At 40.2% G+C, this 27,963-nt stretch overlaps 1 protein-coding gene across 4 annotated transcripts in view; it reads left to right on the plus strand.

Annotated features, from left to right (window-relative positions):
• The window catches only part of LOC143036399 (major facilitator superfamily domain-containing protein 9-like), a 51,955-nt gene that overhangs the window by 18,386 nt on the left and 5,606 nt on the right, over positions 1-27,963 (plus strand). For 3 of the 4 annotated variants that reach the window (XM_076203726.1, XM_076203728.1, XM_076203725.1), the window contains 3 exons: positions 10,303-10,377; positions 20,758-21,008; positions 21,364-21,597. In XM_076203726.1, coding sequence (XP_076059841.1) covers positions 10,303-10,377; positions 20,758-21,008; positions 21,364-21,597 — 560 coding nt within the window. The remainder of the gene's footprint in view (positions 1-10,302; positions 10,378-20,757; positions 21,009-21,363; positions 21,598-27,963) is intronic. The other variant, XM_076203727.1, reaches the window with a different exon arrangement.

A 27,963-nucleotide genomic window follows, 5' to 3' on the forward strand; every position in this document is an offset into this window, starting at 1 on the left:
CCCACCATACTTCTCAGACACCTCATCTCAAACACATTCAAACTCCTTCTCTCTTCTTCTCTTATGTTCCACGTTTCTGCCCCATACAGTGCTGTTGGCACAATCACTCCTTCATACAGTCTCCTCTTCGCATCCATTCCCAAATGTCTATTCCTCATTACACTCTTTAAACCACCAAGGCATTTACTCGCTTCTCTCAATCTACATTCTACCTCCACCTTCACTCCACCTTTTCCTGCTACACTTGCACCCAAGTATCTAAAACTATCCACTTCCTCCAGTCGCTCTCCCTTAATGTTCACTTCCAGTCTACTGCCACTTTCACCCCTTGTACATCTCATCACCTTACTTTTACCCACATTTATCTTTAGCTTTCTTCTATCACATACTCTCCCAAACTCTGCCATCAGCTTCCTTAATCCGTCCTCTGACCCTGCCACAAGCGCAGTGTCGTCCGCAAACAACAGCTGGCTCACCTCCCACTTTTCTCCATTTTCTTTAACCATCTCCAATCCCTGACTCACTACCCTAGCATTCACCTCTCGCACCACCCCATCCATGTATAAGTTGAACAGCCAGGGCGACATAACGCATCCTTGACGAAGTCCCACCTTTACTTCAAACCACTCACTCTCTCCATTTCTAATCCTAACACATGCTCTACTACTCTCATAAAAACTCTTGACAGCTCCCAGAAGCTTTCCTCCTATCCCATAAATCTGCATAACCTCCCACAGTGCCTTTCTGTCTACCCTATCATAAGCCTTTTCCAGATCCATAAAAGCCCAAAAAACATCCTTCCCCTTTCCTATAGCTTTCTCACATATCTGTCTTACCACAAAGATCTGATCTACACAATCTCTACCCGTCCTAAATCCACACTGTTCCTCACCAATTACTCCTTCTGTTCCTCTCCTAATCCTCTCAATTAAGATCCTCCCATAAGCCTTCCCTACTACACTCAACAGGCTAATCCCTCTGAAATTACTACATTCACACTTGTCCCCTTTTCCCTTGTAAAGAGGAACTATACAGGCACTTCTCCAGTCCTCCGGTACTCTACCCTCTCTCCAGCAAACATTAAATAACCTCACCAACCAGTCCACCATCACTGAACCTCCCTTTTTCAGACATTCTGCATGGCATCCATCCAGACCAGGTGCCTTACCTGCTTTCATCATCTTTACAACTGCCTTCACCTCATCCTTCCTTATTTCTCCTCCATTCTCCTCACTCATCACTCTCATTTTCTTCGCATTTCCCACTGCAGCTATCTTTCCTTCCCTATCCTCCTTCACATTCAGCAACTCCCTAAAATATTCTGCCCATCTTCCCCTCACTGCCATCTCACTAGACATGCATGATGTGGGGGTTTTGGTGTGTATCTGTTTTTGTAATTGTATGTGTGCTTGAACCCCGTATCATATTTATTCTTCATATCAGGTGCCTGTTTCGTTAAAATAAAGAATATATTTTAATCTATCTATATACTAATATGCTTCTTACCCTAATAAGGAAGGTAGCCAGCCAAGGCATGCACCTACCCCTGCTCTTCCCACTCCCACCTGTCACCCATTTTTCTTTTGTTTTAGCTCTTTGTAGGTGTAGATTCATTCCTGTTCCCTACTCATTGCCTGGGTCAGAAGCAATGCAGCAAGATGCAGCATATCCACAGCAAGGCCAACTGCTTCATTTACATGGTGACATGCCCTCCTTGTCTGCCTATTTACCTAGTTGTATTATACAGGAAGGGAGCTATGCTCATAGTGACCCATCTTTGTATCTTTCAGCATCTAGTTTGATCTTAAATTCTTGAATAGTATTTGCATACACTATTGTCTCATCTAATTTATTCCAGATATCCACCACTCTGTGTGGGAATCTATTCTTTTTCAGATCTCTTCTATAACTATCCTTTTTGAGTTTCTTTCCATATCCTCTTGTTTTTCTCTTGTCCCACTTTAATAAATCGTCTCTATCTAGGACTTCCATTCCTTTCATAATTCTATAAATAGTCAGTAGAAATCCTCTTTCTCTTCTTTGTTCCAGGGTTGGTAGTTCCATTTTGGACAAACTTTGTATGTCAATTTAGAGAGTGTTGGTGCCATCTTTGTCATTGCCCTTTGTATTCTTTCTACATACATACATATACCAAGGCTTTTTCCCCCTTCCAAGGGAGGTAGCCAAAAAGGGAAAGGCATAAAAACACTCCCACCCATTTCATCCCTAAATACACTCCACACCCCTCCCACCCTTCCTCTCATCTGAGCACCTGGATGACGGGTCATCCCTGCACCCTGCCCACCGCCCTGGGTCAGAAGCAGTGTCGCAAGACACAGCACATCCACAGCAAGACCGCTTCATTTAATTGGCGACCCCCCCCTCTCCGTCCCCCTTTGCATATAAGGCGAGGACGGGGAGAAATCCCTTCGGGCTGCGTCAAAATTTACTCACACATACTACCCCACCCACACCCCCCCGCCCATTCCTCCTCATGCAGTCACAACATCATCCATATACAACCATTCTCCACTCACCTCTGTCTTCCGTCCTCTCCCTTCCTTCCTCAACAGACATTCCCCGCTTCCCCAAAGCCCCCTTCACCCCATCCATCCACCTCATCCTAGGACGTCCCCTCATGTTCACTCCCTCCACATCTGCCTTCCATACCTCTTTTACTAGTCTTTCTTCACTCATTCTTTCCATGTGTCCAAACCATCCTAATATTCTTTCATCAACCCTATCTCCCAAATCCTTTTTTACCCCTGTTCTCCTCCTCACCTCCTCATTTCTCACTCTATCCAGCCTAGTAACCCCCACCATACTTCTCAGACACCTCATCTCAAACACATTCAAACTCCTTCTCTCTTCTTCTCTTATGTTCCACGTTTCTGCCCCATACAGTGCTGTTGGCACAATCACTCCTTCATACAGTCTCCTCTTCGCATCCATTCCCAAATGTCTATTCCTCATTACACTCTTTAAACCACCAAGGCATTTACTCGCTTCTCTCAATCTACATTCTACTTCCACCTTCACTCCACCTTTTCCTGCTACACTTGCACCCAAGTATCTAAAACTATCCACTTCCTCCAGTCGCTCTCCCTTAATGTTCACTTCCAGTCTACTGCCACTTTCACCCCTTGTACATCTCATCACCTTACTTTTACCCACATTTATCTTTAGCTTTCTTCTATCACATACTCTCCCAAACTCTGCCACCAGCTTCCTCAATCCCTCCTCTGACCCTGCCACAAGCGCAGTGTCGTCCGCAAACAACAGCTGGCTCACCTCCCACTTTTCTCCATTTTCTTTAACCATCTCCAATTCCTGACTCACTACCCTAGCATTCACCTCTCGCACCACCCCATCCATGTATAAGTTGAACAGCCAGGGCGACATAACGCATCCTTGACGAAGTCCCACCTTTACTTCAAACCACTCACTCTCTCCATTTCTAATCCTAACACATGCTCTACTACTCTCATAAAAACTCTTGACAGCTCCCAGAAGCTTTCCTCCTATCCCATAAATCTGCATAACCTCCCACAGTGCCTTTCTGTCTACCCTATCATAAGCTTTTTCCAGATCCATAAAAGCCCAAAAAACATCCTTCCCCTTTCCTATAGCTTTCTCACATATCTGTCTTACCACAAAGATCTGATCTACACAACCTCTACCCGTCCTAAATCCACAGTGTATTCTTTCTAATTTCTTTATATTCTGGTGTTATCAGTGTAACTAATATTTTCTTTACCATTTCCTCATTGAAATAGATATGGATCAAAAGGTCTCCTGTCGGCATGCTCCGCCTTTGTAATCCTTTGTAAAAGCCACTTTCATTGACCTTAGTAAGTTGAAGGTTTCTTCGACTATTTTATTTATATGTTTGTCCGGTGACATGTCTTTACTGATAATTACTCCTAGGTCCCTTTCCAAGCTCACTTTTTTGATGACCTCTTCATCAATTTTATATTTCCTTGATATTCTATTTTTACTATTTCCAAACTCCATTATACTACATTTCTTGATGTCAAAGTTCACTTCCCATTTTTGACTCCATTTCCAGATTTTATCTAGGTCTTTCTGTCATGATTTAGCATTCCACACCTTCATCCATGTCATTTATGTACCGTATTTTCCGGCTTAAAATGCGCATCGGGTTATAATGCGCACCCATGCACTTCGTTATCTCAGTACACAGATAGCGCGCACCGACGTATAACGCGCATGCCCGATCGCCATCTAGCGAGAGAATCGAGAACCATGTTGTGCGTTGGTCCCTTATTACTTTGTAGCTTAAATAGTTTGTAGGAAATATGATCTAAAAATGTTTATTGAAAGTAAAATATACAGAAAAATTTCGGGATTTTTACTGAAAATGTTCATTTTATATCTTGAGGAAATAATTCGTCTTTACCATTTTTTATTTGATACTGAATCAAACTACAGACTGTTTCGTTTTAGCTTTGAACCTGCAATGACAGTGGTGAAATAGGACAGTCATCGAGGTGACGTTTAGTTAATATAACTCCCGAAAGAGGGTGTTGTAGTCAGGTGTTTGACACGAGTTTATGAACGGCCGCAACGGAATTTGTACCATACCTAAAGTGAAGCAACAAAGCCAACATAAAAATTCAAACTAGGATGCTGTGAACGAGGGCAAATATCATGAATATTGATCATGTTTCATGGTATTTAGGCCTATTTAAACATGAAAAATAAGATTCGATAGATACCTACCTATACTAAATATTTATATACGGTAGCCCATGCTGGCGTATTCTTTCATGTCACCATGGCTGTTCTTCTTGTTCTCACGGAACGTCACGGAGAAGTGTGCCGTCCTGACTTTATGACGGCCAACATCGTCACGTTGTGAAAAAAATTACACACACAGCCGCAGAATTTTTATCGTAGGCCGTAGATAATGCGCACCACCAGATAACGCGCACCCCCAATTTTTAGGCCCTTCCAACGGAAAAAAGTCGCGCACTATACGCCGGAAAATACGGTATATGGCAAACATGATTGGAGCCAATACCGAACCTTGCGGGACACCACTTATCATTTCTTCCTTGGTCAAGAATTTGTCTTTAATTACTACCCTAATTTTTCTCCAGTTCAAGAAGCCTTCCATCCATTCCAATAATTTTCCTTTAATACCACCTATTGATTCCATTTTTCTTAATAGTTTTTTGTGTGGTACTTTATCAAATGCTTTTTTTAGATCTAGAAAAGCACAATCCACCCATCCATCCCCTTCTTGTATTATTTCTATTAGTCTCGAGTAGAAGCAAATCATGTTTGTGGTACATGATCTTCCTTGTCTAAATCCAAATTTATTTGGATTCAGTATATTTTTTTCTTCTAGATGTTTAACCCATCTACTTTTGATAACTTTTTCACATATTTTGGCTATTATGCTTGCAACGGAGACCGGTCTGTAGTTATTTGGATTTTCCTTGTCCCCTTCTTTATATATTGGTACAATATTTGCATTTTTCCAGTCCTGTGGTACCTTTCCTTCTTTGAGTGAGTAGTCAATTATCTTGTATATTTTGTCCGTCAACTCATCTATGCATTCTTTTAATATCCAGTTTGCAATTCCATCTGGACCGTGTGATTTTCTGACATCAAGGTTTTTTTATTTGGTCTCTGATTTCCTTCTGTGTCACAGTTATTTCTTTCATTGGGGGATATCTTTCTCTCTGTATTTCCTCACAGTTTTGTGAACTTTCAATTGTGAATACTGATTTAAAATGTTTATTCATAATTTCAGCCATTTCTACATTTTATATTCATAATTTCCTTAATGCATTTGTACTATTTCTTGTTTGTCTTTTAGTTTACCATTTACATACCTTTAAAATAGTTTAGGTTGTTCTTTGCATTTCTTTTATTATGTCCTTTTCATAGTTTCTCTTTTCATCTCGGTGTATTTTTACATAATAATTTCTTAGTTTGATATATGTTTGCCACTTGCTGGTTTTTTTCTGTTTTCCATCTTTTCCAAGCTTTGTCTCTTCTATCTTTAGCCTCACTACATTTTTTGTTGTACCAGCACTTATGTATACCCTTTCTTGCTTCTGTTATGGTATGTATTTGATTATTCCCTCATTGTAAATTTCTTTTAGTGTTACATTTCTCTTCCATCTTTGTTTCTTCATTTTAGAAGTTTTCCCAATTTGCATTTTGAAAGAATTTTCTGAGTTTCTCAAAATCTGTTTTGTTGTACATAAGTCTTCCATTTCTATGTTTTTCATTTCCTCTCAAATCAAATTGTTCTTTTAGTTCGAACTCTATTAGTAAGTGGACACTCTTCCCAATTGGAGTTTTGTATTCTATTCTGTCCACAATTTCATGCTCTGACCTAAGTATTAAATCTAGTCTCAATGGTTGCTCATTGTTTCTATATCTGGTATTTTCCTTTACCCATTGAGTCTATATGTATTCAATGGTCATATCTAGTAGTATGTTTCCCCAGAGGTCTTCTCCACCCTTCACTGTCATTTCTTCCCAACATATTTCTTTTGAGTTAAAGTCAACCATAATTACTATATTTCCTCCTTCCAGTAAATCAGTTTGTACATTCTTTGTGTCTTCCAACATTCTGGAATGATCACTCTCTGTCCAGGACTGTGTTTTAGGGGGTACATACATTACTACAAATTTTCTACTTTTCATGTCACTGTTTTCAACTTTCATATTAATCGGTTCCACATTATTTTTTCCTTCTGTTATCTTGGTCACATTTAATTCTTTTTTAGTCATAAACATGACTCCTTCACCCTGTTTCTCTTTTTCTATTTTTCATCCAATGATTGTATAGACCTTGTCCCACAGTGTTTGGTGGTAGAGGCATTTTTAATTTAGTTTCAATTCCCATTACGTCTGGTTTTTCTAATTCCAGATAGTCTACGTCTCGTTTTTCTAATGTCAGATAGTTGTTTAACCTCTTCACTCCGGGCCAAAATCTCGCGGGCAGCATTAGCTATCAGACATACGATGTGTCGTAATAATACTCGCATCATAAAATATAGTCACCGCTTATATCGATCGTTCTCTCTTTCACCCGTGAATTTTGATAACCATAGAAAATGTGATGAAGACAGTTTAGAGAGTATGTCATTACGCAGGGGCAACTACAATAAATATAATCAAGACGCCGATATGGCAGCCTCGCGTATCCACTTGCTCCTCATGCCGCCTACGTATGCGGCACCGTAGGGAAGGGGTTAAATCATTCAGTCCTGAAATCATGCTATGTTGATATAAGCTCACTTAATATTCACTTCCAGTCTGCTGCCACTTTCACCCCTTGTACATCTCATCACCTTACATTTACCCACATTTATCTTCAACTTCCTTCTTTCACACACTTTCCCAAACTCTGTCACAAACTTCCTCAATCCCTCCTATGATCCTGCTATAAGCGCAGTGTTGTCCGGAAACAACAGCTGGCTCACCTCCCACTTTTCTCCATTTTCGTTAACCATCTCCAATCCCAGACCCACCACCCTTGCATTTACCTCTCGCACCACCCCATTCATGTATAAATTGAAAAGCCTGACGAAGTCCCACATTTACCTCAAACCACTAACTGGCTCCATATCTAATTCTGACACATGCTCTACTACTCTTATAAAAACTCTTGACAACTACTAAAAGCTTTCCTCCTATCCCGTATATCTGCAATATCTCCCACAGTGCCTTCCTGTCTACCCTGTCTTAAACCTTTTCCAAATCCATAAAAGCCCAAAAAACATCCTTACTTTTTCCTATAGCTTTCTCACATATCTGTCTTACCACAAAAATATGATCTACACATCCCCTACCTGTCCTAAACCCACACTGTTCCTCATCAATTACTCACTCTGTTCCTCTCCTAATCCTCTCAATCAAGACCCTCCCATAAGCCTTCCCAATTACACTTAACACTGATCCCTCTGAAACTACTACACTCACACTTGTCCCCTTTTCCCTTGTAAAGTGGAAGTATAAACCAGTCCTCTGGCACTCTAGCCTCTCTTAAACAAACATTAAATAATCTCACCAGGTCCACCACCACTGTACCTCCTTTTTTTAGACATTCTGCAAGACATCCATCCAGACCAGGTGCCTTACCTGCTCTCATCATCTTAACAACTGCCTTCACTTCATCCTTTCTTATTTCTCCTCCATTTTCCTCACTCATCACATTCATTTTCTTCGCACTTCCCACTGGAACTACCTTTCCCTCCCTATCCTCCTTCACATTTAGCAACTCCTTAAAATACTATCACCATCTTCCTCTTACTGCCTTCTCTTCCATTATCATCTCTCCATCTGCACCTTTTACCTTTTCTTCTCTACTTGATTCGCCTCCTCTTCCTCTCTTAATTTCTTTCCAAAACATCTTTTTATTACTTTCAAAAATTTCTGTCATACTCTTACCCCATTTCACATTTGCTCTCCTCTTTGCCTCCTTTATCTTATGCTTTACTTCTCTTTTCTTTGTACCTCTCATATGTTTCCCTTGACCTGTTTTGTAACGAATCTGTGAAAATTCGCTTCTTCTCTTCTACAACCTTCTTTGCTTCCTCATCCCACCATTCACTACCCTTCATTCTATCTCCTCCCATCCTCGTTATTCCACACACCATCTTTGCACACCTTGTGACTCCCTCCTTGAACTATCCCCATTCCTCCTCCATTCCTAGCTCTTCTCTATTCCTCACTCCCTCCCACTCCTCTCTCAGCTTATTCTTGTACTCCTCCTTTTCTTTCTCATTTAAGCAGTTCACTCTAAGCACCTCCCGACCTTTTGTCATTCCTCTTTCTCCAGCTGCTCTCCACTCTCAACTTACCTTCCACCAGAAAATGATCTGATATTACCCCACAATATAGGCCCAAAAATATCCCCCCCCCTTTTTTTTTTTTTCTCTCTTTCTTTTCTTGCCAAAATGTCTCACAAATCTACCTTACTACAAAAATTTGATTCATGGACCCTCTACATTTTTTAAACCCACACTGTTCCTCACCAGTTATTCCCTCTGTTCCACTCCTGATGCTATCAGTCAACATCCTCTCATATACCTTTTCAACTATGCTCAACAAACTGATCCCTCTAAAACTTCTACAGTCACATTTGTAAAGCAGAACCATACATATACTCCTCCAATTCTCTGGCACACTCCTCCCTGAGGCACACATTAAACAATATTACTAGCCAATCCAATAGTACTGTTCCTCCTTTTGTCAGACAATGCAGGACACCCAATCAATTCAGGTGCCTCATCACATACAATTCTAAAACTTCTTTGTGTGTATTTACATATAGCTCACATGGCATTATGCATTTCATGTTTGACAATGTTAGGGAAGTACTCTTTTTTTTCAATGGAGCCCCATCCCTCTCAGCCTTTTAAGTGCCTGATCATACTCTACTTAACATTCATCCATGCCTTCTTTCTTTTAAACATATCTGCAAGTTCTGGTTCATTTGATGAAGTGGTAGTTCATACATACATATACCAAAGGCTTTTTCCCCCTTACACGGGGGGTAGCCAAAAAGAAAAAGGCATAGAAATCACTCCCACCCATTTCATTTCCCATATATTCCACTCCCCTCCACCCTCCTCCCTCCCTCCTATCTTGGCACCTCCTGGATGACGGGTCATCCCTGCATCCTGTCCACTGCCCTGGGTCAGAAGCAGTGTTGCAAGACACAGCACATCCACAGCAAGGCCGCTTCATAAATTCGGCGACCCCCCTCTCTCCGTCCCCTCATGCAGAAAAGACGACGGGGAGAAATCAATTCGGGCTGCATCAAATTTTTTCTCATACTTCCTCACCCCCCATCCCCCACCCACTCCCCTTCATGCATCACAGCCTCATCTATACACAACCCCTCTCCATTCACCCCTATCTTTTGTCCTCTCCTGTCCTTCCTCCACAGACATTCCTCTCTTTTGTAATGCCCCTTTCACCCCATCCATCCATCTCATCCTAGGACGCCCCCTCATATTCACTCCTTCCACCTCTGCCTTCCACACTTCTTTTACTAATCTTTCTTCACTCATTCTTTCCATGTGTCCATCCTAATACTCTTTCAACCCTATCTCTCAGCTCCCTTTCCTCCCCTGTTCTCCTCCTCACCTCCTCATTTCTCACTATACATAAGTGTGGATTATGTATTTTATTTATGTAATTTTGATATATATATACATGTAGGCCTTATGGTCTCTTGCAGTCTCCTTCATTCTTATGTCCTTATATATATATATATATATATATATTAATTTATTATTTTTTTTTCAGGACATTTGTCTGAAGTTGAACATGGATTCTTTTGGGTCTGCTTAATAGGTGCATCCTTTTTCATTCTGGATTTTGGTAAGTAATTTGAGCTAGGGAGCAATGATGGGTACCTGCTAGTGGTGGTCCTACAACATGGACAGCAGAGAGGATCATCTCTCTGCTGCTCATTTTGAAAATCCACCAATCCCCTAATTTCTATCTGAAGGTGCAGCCCAGAGGGGCTGATACTTAGTCTCTGGACTGGGCCCAGGATATCTCTATCAACTTTAGCTATTTCTTCTGCATTTTTGTATGTGAAGAACTGACAGCTGGCAAATGCTGTCCTCCTCCTGTCAGTCAGCAACTTAGAAAGTCCCACACTAATGCAGCATTACAGTTAGTTTTTCTACATCAAAATCTATAGGGGCGTGGGGGCCTGAGGACCATTGCCAGTCATTGTGGGGTTGCTGGTTTCCAGTCAGTGGAAGTTGAGGCAACTGTGCTTGTGACTTAGTCTGAGGCTTTATGAAAGGAGAAAGCTGAAAGTAAATGTGGGTAAAAGTAAGGTGATGAGATATACAAGGGGAAAAGGTGGCAGCAAGTTAGAAGTAAGTCATAAGGGAGGGAAGCTGGAGGAAGTGAAGAGTTTCAAGTATTTTGGGTTACATTTACCAGGGAATAGAGGAGTTGGGTAAGTTAAAGAGTAAGGGAAGCAGATATATGTCTTGGGGGGAATGAAAAGTGTCATGAGAAATAGGTATGAGGAGATGAATGCAAAGAGAATCCTGTATGAAAAGAATTGTGCTCATGACACTGTATGTGGTAGAGACTTGGATTTTAAGGGAGGCAGAAAGGAGGGTTTTAAAAATATTTGAGATGAAGTGGCCAAGAAATGTGGATGAATAGAATGAGCAATGAGATGTAGTAGAGGGCAGGGGTGGAAAAAGTTGGCAGATGAATTTTATCAAAGAATACTGAGAGGGTTTCAGCATTTGGAAAAAAATAAATAATAGGAATGTCTTGAAGAAGTAAGGGAAAGGGCAAGAGATAGGTGTGAGTGGAGGGTGATTGTGAATAGATGATACATTGATGTAGCCTGAAATTATTTCTTCTTGTCTTATATAAATTCTTGAGTGGATGTGGAGGGGAGGCTTGCCATGTAATGAATACTGAGATGGTTTCAGCATATGGAAAAAATAAATAAGAGGAATATCTTGAAGAAGGAAGGGAAAGGGCAAGAGATAGGTGTGAGTGGAGGGTGATTGTGAATAGATGATAAATTGATGTAGTCTGAAATGATTTCTTCTTGTCTTATATAAATTCTTGAGTGGATGTGGAGGGGAGGCTTGCCATGTAATGAAGCAATTGGGGTAAATCAGCTTTGAATGTTGAGCCCTTCTGTGGAAGTTCTGTGTCTTACTACATTACTTCTGACCTGGGCAGTGGGCAGAGGACATCCTGGATGTGGATGAAGGGCCATCCCAACCCTTCATCCACAAAGAGAGGACAAGAAATGGATGTGGGATGGGTGAAGGGTGGGTGCATGCCTTGGCTGGCTATCTTCCTTATAAGAAGGAAGAGACCTTTTGGTATTTATATGTAGTAAATCTGTTGTTCCCATGAAACTATGGGTTATATGTATTAACAGTTGGAGCTATTTCATATGGAAGAACAACTGACAATTAACATTCCAGAGTAATACATGAAGGGTGTGGCTTTTCTTGAGAAAATATACTAAGTAGTTGAATTTTAATACTAACAATGCAGTTTCTTCAAGTGGTTTTGAGTTTAGTTTTACCTCTTGGTCATTGGTTGTTTAGTATGACAGGTCTAAATCTTGAGTCCAGTTAGCTATTGGACATTGATTGCTCAGTCAGGTTGGTCCATATTTCCTTGCCAATGTTGTAAGAAGTAACCATCTCTTGTACATATAACAGAGACCCTTTTTCTCATGGGGGTGGATGAGTCAAATCACACACCCACATTATAAATAAAGAAGGAAAAAATATTTAACCATCCCTTCCATCTCAACACCTTGGAAGATAAAGGGTTGCCATGCCTTCCATGACACTGCTTGGGTCAAAAGCAATGCAGTGAGGTACAGCTCACTCAGCAGGACCTGACAGGTGATGATGGTGTACCCCCACCACTTCACCATATGGTGACCCCTACCACTTCACCATATGGTGACCACCCCCTCCCCTTGTCACTCATCTATACCTACATACATACATACATATACCAAATGACCCTTTTTTCCATATAAGGGAGGTGGCTAGCCAAGGAATGCTGACAACCTCCCTCAAGTAAAATATAATGCAGATGAGAAAAATTTCCTTTTTAGGCTGTATCATCCTGTCATCTATTCACTTTTGTCTTTTGCACTTACCCTTCCAAGCTCATGAGACATTCCTTGTACATCCAAAGTTCCTTATTTCCATCTATCCATCTCATTCTCAATCTTCTTCTAAAGTTCACTATGTCTACTTTTACTTTCCACACTCCCTTTACTAGTACTTTCCTTGTTCATTCTTTCTATATGCCCAAACCATTTCAGCACTCTCTGTTCTAACCTACATGAGAGTTCCTTTCTCATCTCCACTCTACCTTACTTTTACATTTTTCACTTTATTCCTGTAATACCTATTATATTCCTCAATTTTGTCATCACTAAAATATTTGGTCTCTTCCTCTCTGCATCCCTTAGCTCCATACAATACTGTGGGTACTGTAGGTAGTGGAGAAATGATGGTGGAGATGTGTCTTTAAAGAGAGTTGATGATAGCAAATACAGTGTTTAAGAAGAAAGTCAAGCATAAGTACACATGGGAGAGGGTGGTGGGTGGAAGGGTGGCAGAGCATTAATGGACTATATAGTGGTGACCAGGAGTATGGTAGGAAGAGTTAAGGATGTACATGTTCTAAGGAGAGAGAGTGGGGGAATATCAGATCATTTTCTGGTGGAAGGTAAAATGAAAGTGGAGAATAGGTGGAGAAAGAGGAAAAGGGCAGAAGGTAGGGAGGTACTTAGAGTGGACTGCTTAAATGAGAAAGAAAAGGAGAGTGAGTTTAAGAAGAAACTGAAAGAGGAGTGGGAGGGAGTAAAGGATAGAGTAGAACTAGGAGTGGAGGAGGAATGGGGATGGTTCAAGGAGGGAGTCATAAGGTGTGCAAAGATGGTGTGTGGAACAAGGAGGGCGGTAGGAAAAAGAAGGAAGGGTAGTGAGTGGTGGGATGAGGAAACAAAGAAGTGTGTAGAAGAGAAGAAGCAGGCATTCATAGATTGGCTGCAAATTAGGACGAGGGAATCATATGAGAGGTACCAAGTAAAGAGAAGGGAAGCTAAGCATAAGATAAAGGAAGCAAAGAGGAGAGCAGATGTGAAATGGGGTAAGAGTATGACAGAAAATTTTGAAAGTAATAAAAATATGTTTTGGAAGGAAATTAAAAGAGAAAAAGGAGGCAAATCAAGTAGAGAAGAAAAGGTAAAAGGTGCAGATGGAGCGATGATAATGGAAGAGAGGGCAGTGAGAGGAAGGTGGGCAGAGTATTTTAGGGAGTTGCTAAATGTGAAGGAGGATAGGGTGGGAAAGGTAGTTGCAGTGGGAAGTGCTAAGAAAATGAGAGTGATGAGTGAGGAAAATGGAGGAGAAATAAGGAAGGATGAAGTGAAAGCAGCTGTTAAGATGATGAAAGTAGGCAAGGCACCTGATCTGGATGGATGCCATGCAGAATGTCTGAAGAAAGGAGGTGCAGTGATGGTGGACTGGTTGGTGAGGTTATTTAATGTTTGTTTAAGAGAGGGTAGAGTGCCGGAGGACTGGAGGAGTCCCTGTATAGTTCCGCTTTACAAGGGAAAGGGGGACAAGTGTGAGTGTACTAGTTTCAGAGGGAGCTTGTTGAGTGTAGATGGGAAGGCTTATGGGAGGATCTTGATTGAGAGGATTAGGAGAGGAACAGAGGGAGTAATTGGTGAGGAACAATGTGGGTTTAGGACAGGTAGGGGATGTGTAGATCAGATCTCTGTGGTAAGACAGATATGTGAGAAAGCTATAGGAAAAGGTAAGGATGTTTTTTGGGCTTTTATGGATCTGGAAATGGCTTATGACAGGGTAGACAGGAAGGCACAGTGGGAGGTACTGCAGATATATGGGATAGAAGGAAAGGTGTTACGAGCAGTCAAGAGTTTTTATGAGAGTAGTAGAGCTTGTGTTAGGATTAGAAATGGAGAGAGGGAATGGTTTGAGTTAAAGGTGGGACCTCGTCAGGGATGTGTTATGTCGCCCTGGCTGTTCAATCTTTACATGGATGGGGTGGTGCGAGAGGTGAATGCAAGGGTAGTGGGTCAGGGGTTGGAGAGGATTAAAATAATGGAGAAAATTGGGAGGTGAACCAGTTTTTGTTTGCTGACGACACTGCGCTTGTAGCAGGATCAGAAGAGGGATTGAGGAAGTTAGTGACAGAGTTTGAGGTGTGTGAAAGAAGGAAGCTGAAGATAAATGTGGGCAAAAGTAAGGTGATGAGATGTACAAGGGGAGAGAGTGACAGCAGGCTGGAGGTGAGCATTAAGGGTGAAAGACTGGAGGAAGTGGATAGTTTTAGATACTTGGGTGCGAATGTGGCAGGAAAGGGAGGAGTGGAGGTGGAGGTAGAATGAAGATTGAGAGAAGCAAGTAAATGCCTTGGTGGATTAAAAAGTGTAATGAGAAATAGACATCTGGGAATGGATGCTAAGAGGAGGTTGTATGAAGGAGTGATTGTGCCAACAGCATTGTACGGGGCAGAAACATAGAACATGAGAGAGGAAGAGAGAAGGAGTTTGAATGTGTTTGAGATGAAATGTCTGAGAAGTATGATAGGGGTTATGAGGCTAGATAGAGTGAGAAATGAGGAGGTGAGGAGGAGAACAGGGGTGGAAAGGGAACTGGGAGATAGGGTTGATGAAAGGGTATTAGGATGGTTTGGACACATGGAAAGAATGAGTGAAGAAAGATTAGTAAAAGAGGTGTGGAAGGAGTGAATATGAGGGGGCATCCTAGGATGAGATGGATGGATGGGGTGAAAGGGGCATTACAAAAGAGAGGAATGTCTGTGGAGGAAGGACAAGAGAGGACAGAAGATAGGTGTGAATGGAGAGGGGTTGTGTATAGATGATGCTGTGATGCATGAGGGGGAGTGGGTGGGGGATGGGGGGTGAGTAAGTATGTATGAGAAAAAAAATTGATGCAGCCCGAAGGGATTTCTCCCCGTCTTCTCCTTTTTGCATGATGGGACGGAAAGTGGGGGTCGCCGAATTTATGAAGCGGCCTTTCTGTGGATGTGCTGTGTCTTGCGACACTGCTTCTGACCCAGGGCAGTGGACAGGATGCAGGGATGACCAGTCATCCAGGAGGTGCTAAGATGGGAGGGAGGGAGGAGGGTGGAGGGGAGTGGAGTATGCAGGGGATGGAATGGGTGGGAGTGGTTTCTATGTCTTTTTCTTTTTGGCTACCTCCTGTGTAAGGGGAAAAAAAGCCTTTGGTATATGTATGTATGTATCTTCAACTTTCGTCTTTCACACACCTTCCCAAACTCTCACTAACTTCCTCAATTCCTCCTCTGATCCTGCCTCAAGTGCAGTATCATCAGCAGACAACAACTGGTTTATCTCCCACTTTTCTCCATTTCCTTTAACCATATCCAATCCCTGACCCATTACCCTTGCATTTACCTCTCACACCACCCATCCATATATAAATTGAACTGCCAAGATGACATAACACATCCCAAACAAAGTCCCACCTTTACCTCTAACCACTCACTCTCCATTTCTGATTCTAACACAAGCTCCACTACTCTCATAAAAACTCTTGATTGCTCTTAACAGCTTTCCTCCTATCCCATGTATCTGCAATACCTCCCACAGTGCCTTCCTGTCTACCCTGTCATAAGCCTTTTCCAAATCCATAAAAGCTTAAAAAGACATCCTTACCTTTTCCTATAACTTTCTCACATATCTGTGTTACCACAAAAATTTGATCCACACAACCTATACCTGTTGTAAACCCTCACTGTTCCTCACCAATTACTCCCTCTGTTCCTCTCCTAATCCTCTTAATCAAAACTCTACCATATGCCTTCCAGGGAAAAAAATACTTTTCTTTTTTTTCCAGAGCCATTTTTCATTTTTTTTTTTTTTAATTTCACCAGAGCCATTTTTTTAATTACCAGAGCCATTTTTGATACTTCCAGAGCCATGTTTTTGCAGGTTTGATTTCCTTCAAACTATTGGAAGGCTAACTCATTACTCATGTTGGAGCAAGTTTGCATATGAACAGTGTACATATGCATGCGGTGATGTGGTATTAGGTATGGTGCATTGTACATGTAGTCAGCGCGTCGATTGGGCAGCTAGCTGCATGCAACCAATGAACTTCCCTGCATACAGGTACCATGCAATTCAAAACTAGTGACATTATGTAGCACGATAGTCATGTAGAGTCTAGTCAACATGTACTAGTATATGCGCGCATGTAGCTGATACGAAGCTAGGCTAGGTAAGCCATTGAACTCTAGCAGCTATACCGCGTACACATATGTACGTACAGCAACAAATTAAAGTTGATTGATGCGTTGCGTTTATGATATCGATTGATAATGCAATGATTGATCTGTGGTAAGTTGTGTTTGTTCTGATCCTTTCATCAATGGTGATGGGATTCAGGGATTGCCAAATGATAGATAATGCATGAAAAATGTTGAATCTTGCCGCGGGAGCGATTTTTTTTGTGGGGGATCGCTCCCGCTATTGGATTTGTGAGAGCGACATTGGAACTTTCCCGAGCGAAATTGCTCGTTGCTCCCGTGTATTTTTTTCGCTGATGCCTTCCCAACTACACTTAACAAACTGATCCCTCTGAAAGTATTACACTTACCCTTGTAAAGTGGAACTATACAGGTACTCCTCCAGTCCTCCGGCACTCTACCCTTTCTTAAGCACACATTTAATAAACTCACCAGCCCTACTTGCTCTCATCATCTTAACAACTGACTTCACTTCATCTTTCCTTATTTCTCCTCCATTTTCCTCACTCATCACTGTAATTTTCTTAGTGCTTCCCACTGCAACTACCTTTCCCTCCCTATCCTCCACATTTAGCAACTCCCTAAAATACTCTGCCCATCTTCCTCTTACTGCCTACTCTTCCATTATCATCTCTCCATCTGCACCTTTTACTTTTTCTTCTCTACTTGATTCACCTCTTCTTTCTCTCTTAATTTCTTTCCAAAACTTCTTTTTATTGCTTTCAAAATTTTCTGTCATACTCTTATCCCATTTCACATCTGCTCTCCTCTGCCTCCCCTGTCTTATGCTTTACTTCTCTTCTTTTTTCTTTGTACCTCTCAGATGGCATTTACTGTTTCTCTGTTCAGTTTGTTCCAGACATCGATCATGCTGTGGGAAGCTAATTTTTTTCAGGTCTCTTCTGTAACTGTCTTTCTTTAGTTTCTTTTCATGTCCTCTTGTTTCTCTTTTGTCCCATTTTAATAGGTCATCTCTATTGAGAACTTCCATCCCTTTCATAATTCTGAAAATGGTCAACAAATCGCTTCTTTCCCTTCTCTGCTCTTGTGTTGACGGCAGTAATTTCTCCAATCTTTGTTCATATGTCAGATTTAACAGTGTGGGTGCCATTTTTGTCGCTGCTCTTTGGATTCTTTCCAATTTTCTTATGTTTTTTGTTGTTGTAGGTGCCCACATTGATACAGCATATTCTTATTTTGGTCTTATCAGTGTAACAATTATTTTCTTAACCATCTCCTCATCCATGTAATCAAAGGGCACTTTCATTGATCTTAATAAGTTGAAAGTCTCGCCAAATAATTTATTTACATGTTTGTCAGGTGTCAAGTCACTAGAGATGATTACTCCTAGGTCCCTCTCTGAGTTTACTTTTTTTGACTTCTTTGTTTCCAATCATGTCTCCGGCTCCATTCCCATACTTTATCCAGGTCATCTTGCAGCAATCTGCAATCTTCTTCTGTTTTCACTCTCTTGAGTAATGGCATCGTCAGCAAAACAGTTCATGTAACAATTTACTCCTTCATCCATATCATTTATGTATATGGCAAACATTAAAGGAGCCAAAACAGAGCCTTGGGGGACGCCACTTTTTACATCTTCCCATTTCGAATTTTTGTCTCAAAGTACCACTCTCATTTTTCTCCCAGTAAAGAAATCCTTCACCCATTCCAACAGTTTGCCTTGAATTCCTCCTATTTTTTCAATTCTACTTATTAATTTTTTATGTTGTACCTTGTCAAATGCTTTCTGCAAATCCAAGAAGGTGCAGTCTGCCCATCCATCCCTTTCTTGTATTATTTCAATTAGTCTCGAGTAAAAGCAGATCAGGTTTGTCGTGCACAATCTTCCACATCTTAAACCAAATTGTTTGGGATTTATTATTTTGTTATCTTCCAAGTGTTTGGTCCATTTGTTCCTGATGACCTTTTCCCATATTTTTGCTACTGTGCTTGTGAAGGACACCGGTCTGAAGTTTGTAGGATCTTCCTTATTTCCTCCTTTATGTATTGGTGCTATGTTTGCATCTTTCCAACTCTTGCAGTACCTTTCCCTCTTTGAGTGAGAAGTCAATTATCTTGTATAGTTTGTCTGTCAGTTCATCCATGCACTCTTTTAGTATCCAATTTGCAATTCCATCTGGTCCGTGCGACTTTCTGATATCTAGGCTTCTTATTTGGTCTCTTTTTCCCATTGTGTTATTTTTATTTCTTTCATCATGGGTGATCTTTCTTGTCCATCCTCCCAGGATTGTGAGCTCTCAATTGTAAAAAGAGACCTGAAATGTCTGATCATAACTTCTGCCATCTCAGTGTCATCTATGTATTCTTTATCTCCATCATGCGTTTTACTATATCATGCTTATCCTTTAGTTTGTCATTTATATATCTGTAAAAGAGTTTTGGTTGATCCTTACATTTGTCTATGATATCCCTTTCATATTATCTTTTTTCTTTCCTGCGTATATTTACAAATTCGTCCCTAAGTTTAGTGTATGTTTGCCATTTAGATGTTTTTCTGTATTTTTTCCATTTTTTTCCAGGCTTTGTCTCTCCTGGCTTTAGCCTCACTACATCTTTTGTTGAACCAACATTTTATATAAATTTCTTTTTGTTCCTTTTGTGGTACATATTTGTTAACCCCTTCCATACGGTGCCGCACACGTAGGCGTCATGGACTTAGATCTTGGTGGCAGCAGCCAATGCCAGCCGTACGACGTGTCGTAATAATACTCGCATCATAAAATATAGTCACCGCTTATATCGATCGTTCTCTCTTCACCCGTGAATTTTGATAACCATAGAAAATGCGATTACAAAAGAATTAGAAAGAATGTCATTATGGAGGGGCGACTACAATAAATATAATCAAGACGCCGATATGGCAGCCTCGCGAATACACTCGCTCCCCATGACGCCTACGTGTGCGGCACCGTATGGAAGGGGTTAAGATGAGGTGTCTGAGAAGTATGATAGGGGTTACTAGGCTGGATAGAGTGAGAAATGAGGAGGTGAGGAGGAGAACGGGGGTGGAAAGGGAGTTGAGAGAGAGGGTAGATGAAAGAGTATTAGGATGGTTTGGACACATGGAAAGAATGAGTGAAGACTAGTAAAAGAGGTGTGAAAGGTAGATTTGAAAGGAGTGAACATGAGTGGGTGACCTAAGATGAGATGGATAGATGGGGTGAAAGGGGCTTTGGGGAAGTGGGGAATGTCTGTTGAGGAAGGACGGGAGAGGACAGAAGAAGACAGGGGTGGACAAGATGCAGGGATGACCCGTCATCCAGGAGGTGCCAAGATAAGAGGGAGGGAAGGGGGTGGAGTGTGATAGGAATGGAATGGGTGGGAGTGGTTTTTATGACTGTTTTTTGGCTACCTCCCTTGTAAGGGGGAAGAAAGCCATTGGTATATGTATATATGAGAGTTGACAACTGGAATTGTTCTCCTCTACCTACCACTTTGAGTCAGTGACATAGAGACAGTTCCATATTGATACAGCACAAACAGTAGTCCAAAATCTCTTCCTGCTTCATCTCATCTCTCCATGGTAGGTTCTGAGGACCAGTGCCAGTCACTGTAGAGCTGCAAGTTTTTCTCTTTGTGATTTTGGCAATAATTGGTTGATCAAACCATGGCAACATTACACAACCCTGACACAGCCCCAGATTCACCTCAAACTGTAAGATTAAACTGAGATTGAAGGAAGAATAGTAAAAATTACCAAATGGCTCTGCATTCTTTTGTGAGCAAGTATAGTAGTAAGGAAGAATAGTAAAAATTACAAAATGTCTCTGCATTCTTTTGTGAACAAGTATAAAGAATAATGTATGACCCCAGAAATATTGACTAATATTATCTTATGCAATCTGTACCCTTTATGTATGTTAAAGTTTATATTTTCTTTTATTCTTGCAGTGCTTTGTTGGTTTTATTTGCCAGAAATTGAGAATGTAAAGAAAGAATCTACACCTAAGACTGAAGCAGAGAATCTTGGAGGGTTCTTTACTTTTGTTAAAGAAATCAATTGGGATATATTTGGGGAGATATTCATGATTAGATTTTTGTTAAGCTTCTCTGCTTTAGTCTATCGATCCAACTTCTCTCTGTTGATTGACCAGAACTTTGGAGCCAGCCCAAAAATCATAGGCTACCTCATTTCTTTTCAGGTATTTATGTCTTTACTGAAAGTCAGTTGGGTGCCTGCAACATGCTGGTAGTTTATGTATTTTGCTGTGTCAGATACCAGGAAGTTAAATTTAATTAGTGGGAAAATCCAGGACTGAAAGGGGCCATTATCATTTGAGATGCTATGGGCCATTCTTAACTAAGTAAAATTATTTGTTGATTGCCAGAGCAGGATATATAAACTGTGCCACTATGTGAAAGAGGTTACCATGATATTTTTATCAAATGTATATTTTCTTTGTGTATATGTTGTTACTTTATTATTAATGCTGTAAAATTAACAAAATGTTATACTCCTTAAATGAATGATGAAAGACATATTCATTTTAATTTCAGGGAATAATCAGTGCCTTGGCTGGATTTTCAACTGGAGCAGTGTCTCGTTACTATGGCAATTCAAAGCAAGAATTGTTCCATAGCTCAGTTTTATTAACTACTTCTCTATTTTTACTAACTGTGGCTCCCTCCTTGACACTATTGCTACTGTGCCTTGTGCCTTTGTGTGTTGGTTCTGCTGTCATCAGAGTTAGCACCACATCTCTCATTGTTTCCAGCTGTGATCCTTTACAGGTAAGAAAATTTCTAAAAGATGTTTGCAGTAGAGCTTGTGTGAATGTGGTGAATGGAGAAAGTCAATGAAGGTGGGACTGTACCAGGGTTATGTTATATTACAAAGGATTACAAAGGTGGAGCATGCCGACAAAAGGCCTTTTGGTCCATAATTAGGTTGGATGCGAAAAGAAAATTATGATAATGATGAATGAATAAATTTTTTAATAATATAATGATAAATAGAATAAATAAATGCATAGGTATAGTTAAATAATAAACAAACAGGTAAATAGTAAATAATATATTTACAGATGTCTAATAATAAATGAAAATCAAACAAATAATAAACAGACAATAACAAACAAATAAATAATATAAAATAAATGGGAGACATTACAGTATCTTGCTTAGGTGTTTATCTAAATGCATCTTAAGGGAGTGTCGCCAGCGATCATTTGAAAAATTCTGGCACACGAGCGAATTTTAGGTAAACATTTCATAAGAATCTCTATGATGGTGGCAACACTCATACAAAGTTATGCAGCTGTATTTCATTTCTGTTTTTTCTATACAACATACATACATACATATACTAAGGCTTTTTCCCCCTTACAAGGGAGGTAGCCAAAAAGGAAAAGGCATAAAATCATTCCCATCCATTCTATCCCTGAATACACTCCACACCCCTCCACCCTTCCTCTTATCTTAGCACCTCTTGGATGATGGGTCATCCCTACACCTTGTCCACTGCCCTGGGTCAGAAGCAGCGTTGCAAGACACAGCACATCCACAGCAAGGCCGCTTCATTAAATCGGCGAAAAAAAAAAAAAAAAACCCTCTCCGTCCCCTCATGCATAAAAGGAGAAGACGGGGAGAAATCCCTTCGGGGTGCGTCAAATTTTACTTAAACATACTACCTCACCCCTCATCCCCCCACCCATTCCACCTCATGCATCATTTTATACAACATAAAATATATAAAATATTGGCAATCTCTGGGAACCCCATTGCATAAGAAACAATCAACATAACATCAACATTTCTATAGCTATTTAATTTTTTGCTACAGAATTGTGTTTATGGAGATATTTGACAACTCCTCCCACCAGCATACCCAACAAAGACAGTGGACAGGGTATCATTACTCTTGAAAATGTCAAAAAGTAAGATGATGTTGCTCCTGGCGCTCTCACCATACAACACAATTTTGATTCCTCACCCTGTATTGTTGCTGTGATGATGGGAAAATTAACAAGAAACAAGAGAGTGAAGTAGCAGAATATAGAGAGGGCCCGTGAGTGCCTGAAAAAGAAACTAGAAGAAAAAAGAAAGAGGAGAAAGGCATAATAGCTGCACCCAGCACTTCGCAAGCATCTACTAGCCATGCCCACCTTACACCTCTTCCACCCACACCACACCACTCACCCTCACTTCACACCTCATCAGCAAAGAGGAAATTGGAAATTTGCTAGACATCACAACCATCAAACAAATGGTGGCAAAAATTTAAATTCTCCATCCTGTAAAGTTTATGTTTTTGTTCTTTCTGTTCTGTTGTAATATCTTTGGTTGTTCTTTATGGATTTTTGTCATTTTTGTTTCATTTGAAAGAAAACATCATGCTCTCTCTTTCCTACAGTAAAAATAAAAGAAATAAGAAATATGATTTTTTTTTTTTTTGTGAAACTGAATTTTGCAGCATTTTTTAATTATTCAGAGAAACAAATTAATAAAAATCAGAGGTATAAGTTTGAAAAAATGTATTCAATAGTTTTTGTTCCCCAGACTCTAAACTTTAATTTTATACCAAGCTGAATGATGTGGAAGGATTTTCCATTAAGTAATTAGAGCTTCACAAGTTCATTAAATACATATTTGAAAATTTAATTTCACCTACTCTATGAAGCGATACAACACTCCCTTAAAGCTTCAAACTGAACTACATTGTACTACCTCTACAGGAAGTTTATTCCATTCATTAACTACATGGTTGGCAAAGTTGTCTCTACCCACATCCAAATTAGATGTATTTCCTGACAGTTTGGGACCATTATTTCTTGTCGTCTTCTCATTCAGTGCAAAAATTTTGTCACTTTTGATGTACTCAACTCCCTTTAGAATCTTAAAGACCTGTATCAAGTCACCTTGGATTTTACGCTTTTTTAGGGAAAACATACATGGTTTAGTCAATTTTCTTATGATTTATTTTTGATATTTGGAATCAGTTTTGTGGCTCGCCGTTGTACTTTTTCCAATCTCTCAATGTCTTTAATGAGATTCGGTGACCATGCAGAAACAGCATATTCCAAATGTGGATGAACTAATGATTTATATAGCTTGTTAATGAGAGATGGACTTTTGAAGTCAAAACATGGCACAATCAGTCCTAGAATCTTATTTGCTTTCTTAGAGGCTGAAATACACTGCTTAGACGATTTAAGATTGTTACTGATAATTATGCTGAGATCCTTTTCATTATCCACTTTTGTGAATGAATTTCCAAATAACTTGTAATTGTACTTACTGTTATTTTTACCTATGTACATAACCTTGCATTTACTTGTGTTAAATTTCATTAGCCACTTTTCAAACTATTGCTGTAATTTTTCTAAATCCTCTTGAATATCTAATTGATTTAAGTGATCATTTGCCATTACACACAATTTTGTATCATCAGCAAATTTGGAGACAATAGATTATAGTTTGTGGTCTACATCATTTATATATACTATGAATAGAAGTGGCCCAAGAATGAAACCCTGAGGAACTCCACTCGTAATATTTTTCCATCTAGAAGTTTTGTCATTTAGAATATCTCTCTGTTTTTGATCATTCAACTGATATCTAGTCCAACTTAACCCCTTCCATACGGTGCCGCACACGTAGGCGTCATGGACTTAGATCTCGGTGGCAGCAGCCAATGCCAGCCGTACGACGTGTCGTAATAATACTCGCATCATAAAATATAGTCACCGCTTATATCGATCGTTCTCTCTTCACCCGTGAATTTTGATAACCATAGAAAATGCGATTACAAAAGAATTAGAAAGAATGTCATTATGGAGGGGCAACTACAATAAATATAATCAAGACGCCGATATGGCAGCCTTGTGAATACACTCGCTCCCCATGACGCTTACGTGTGCTGCACCGTATGGAAGGGGTTAATATGCTACCACTTACTCCATGTGAAGCTAATTTAGTAAGTAGCCTTTCGTGGGGGACAGTATCAAAAGCTTTTGCAAAGTCTAAATATATTAAATCTATATTTTTTTTGTCATAATTCAAGATGACTGTGTTGTAGAATTTGAGCAAGTTAGTCACACAAGAATGTTTCCATCTGAATCTATGCTGGCTACCATTTATCAAATAGTTACTTTCTAAATGATGTTTGTTAGCATCTCTGATGATAATTTCCATCATTTTTCCAATGATTGATGTCAAACTTTAGGCTTGTAGTTATTTGGCTTCTTTTTGTCATCTTTTTTGAATATGGGAGTACTGTTAGCTTCCATTCTATTGGGACATCTGCAGATATGATGGATTTCTTGAAAATAATTTCTAATGGAACAACAATTTAATTTTTCATTTCCTTTACGATTCTTGGATGCTAACCATCAGACCCTGGTGTTTTATTAATTTTGAGTTTCTCTATACACCTCATGATCATTTTCACTGTTTTTACCCTCAGTAACCTTTGTCACATTTCAGTTTTTCCTGGCCAAGAACATAATTCCTCCCTGTTTCACATTTCTGTTTTTGTTACAATAATTGTATAACCCATGTCCAGCACTATTAAGTGGTAGTGTACCATTTTCTCAGCCTTATGTCTAAGACCTTCCAATAGAACTCCTTGCTTTTGGTCTCCATTCTCTTTGCATTTTTTCCCCTTGGCTTCACCTCTTAGTGTCTTCTCACTTTCTCTTTCCTCAACATTCATTTCTCTCTTTAACCATATATTTATTATAATGTTCACTCTTTGCTAACTTGCCTAGTTTTTCTAATATGTCTTCTACTACCATTTGTGATCTTAGTTTCATCTTTAGATGTTGATTTCTTTCTTTAGAATATTTTAGGGAGTTGCTAAATGTGAAGGATAGGGAGGGGAAGGTAGTTGCAGTGGGAAGCACTAAGAAAATGACAGTGATTAGTGAGGAAAATGGAGGAGAAATTAGGAAAGGTGAAGTGAAAGCAGCTGTTAAGATGAGAGCAGGTAAGGCATCCGGATTGGATGGATGCCATGCAGAATGTCTGAAAAAAGGAGGTACAGTGATGGTGGACTGGCTGGTGAAGTTATTTAATGTTTGTTTAAGAGAGGCTAGAGTGCCAGAGGACTGGAGGAGTGCCTGTATAGTTTCACTTTACAAGGGAAAAGAGGACAAGTGTGAGTGTAGTAGTTTTAGAGGGATCAGTTTGTTAAATGTAGTTGGGAAGGCTTATGGGAGGTCTTAATTGAAAGGGTTAGGAAAGAAACAGAGGGGGTAATTGGTGAGGAACAGTGGGTTTAGGACAGGTAGGGGTTGTGTAGATCAGGTTTTTGTGGTAAGACAGATATGTGAGAAAGCTATAGGAAAAGGTAAGTTTTTTGGGCTTTTATGAATATGGAAAAGGCTTACGACAGGGTAGACAGGAAGGCACTGTGGGAGGTACTGCAGATATATGGGATAGGAGGAAAGCTGTTAAGAGCAGTCAAGAGTTTTTATGAGAGTAGTAGAGCTTGTGTTAGGATTAGAAATGGAGAGAGTGAGTGGCTTGAGGTAAAGGTGGGACTTCATTATGTTGCCCTGGCTGTTCAATTTATACATGGATGGGGTGGTGTGTGAGGTGAATGCAAGGGTAGTGGTTCAGGATTGGAGAATGTTAAAGAAAATGGAGAAAAGTGTTAGATAAGCCAGTTGTTGTTTGCTGACAGCACTGCACTTGTATCAGGATCAGAGGAGGGATTGAGGAAGTTAGTGACAGAGTTTGGGAAGGTGTATGAAAGAAAGAAGTTGAAGATAATTGTGGGTAAATGTAAGGTGATGAGATGTACAAGGGGAGAAAGTGGCAGCAGATTATTAAAGGAGAGAGACTGGAGGAAGTGGATACTTTTAGATAGTTGGGTGTGAATTTGGCAGGAAAGTGGAGGTGGAGGTAGAATGTAGACTGAGAGAAGCAAGTAAATGCCTTGGTGGATTAAAAAATGTAATGAGAAATAGACAGTTGGGAATGGATGCAAAGAGGAGGTTGTATGAAGGAGTGATTGTACTGACAGCACTGTATGGGGCAAAAACATAGAACATAAGAAAGGAAGAGAGGAGTTAGAATGTGTTTGAGATGAAATGTCTGAGAAGTATGATAGGGGTTACGAGGCTAGATTGAGTGAGAAATGAGGTGAGGAGGAGAGCAGGAGTGGAAAGGGAGCTGGGAGATAGGGTTGATGAAAGAGTATTAGGATGGTTTGGACACATGGAAAGAATGAGTGAAGAAAGACTAGTAAAAGAGGTGTGGAAGGAGTGAACATGAGGGTGCGACCTAGGATGAAATGGATGGGGTAAAAGGGGCATTGGGAAAGAGGGGAATGTCTGTTGAGGAAGGATGGGAGGAGATAGGGGTGAATGGAGAATGGTTGTATATGGATGATGCTGTAATGCACGAGGGGGAGTGGGTGGGGGATGAAGGGGTATATAGGAGAAATAAATTGTTGCAGCCCAAAGGAATTTCTCCCCATCTCCTTTTCTGCATGAGGGGATGGAGAGGGGGGGTTGCTGAATTAATGAAGCGGCCTTTCTGTGGATGTGCTGTGTCTTGCAACACTGCTTCTGACCCAGGGGAAATGGACAAGATGCAGGGATGACACCTCATCCAGTAGGTGTCAAGATAAGAGGGAGGGAAGAGGGTAGAGGGGAGTGGAGTATGTAGGGGATGGAATAGGTGGGGGTGGTTTCTATGCCTTTGTTTTTTGGCCACTTCCCATGTAAGGGGGAAGAAAGCCTTTGTTATATGTATGTATGTATGTATGTATGTATGCTATACACTTCTATATCTTTCTCTACTTCCTGGTCACCATCTTGTATTTCTTTTAGAATTGTTATTGCTACTTCTCTTTCTGCTTTTTCTCTCATGTACCTCTCCAGACCATGTTTTTTCTTTAGTCCATATACCGCAATACACTTTTTCTTATCCACTGCGTCTCTGACCCAATTTGTATCTGTTGTTGTACTGTTTCCTTAAAAGCAATTTTTCATTTTCTCTGTTTTCATTCCATTTCTTAATGTTCTGCAATTTTTCCTCACCTAAATTATCTGCTGGAAGATGCTTTGAAGTAATTAGTGTTGCACTGGTCCTTTGATGTCCACAGTTGTAGAAGTTAGTGTGTAGATTTGAATCCCTCTGATGGTCACT

This window comes from Oratosquilla oratoria, chromosome 20 (assembly GCF_046742065.1).
Source record: "Oratosquilla oratoria isolate Oo_2021 chromosome 20, ASM4674206v1, whole genome shotgun sequence".
Lineage (NCBI taxonomy): Eukaryota > Metazoa > Arthropoda > Malacostraca > Stomatopoda > Squillidae > Oratosquilla > Oratosquilla oratoria.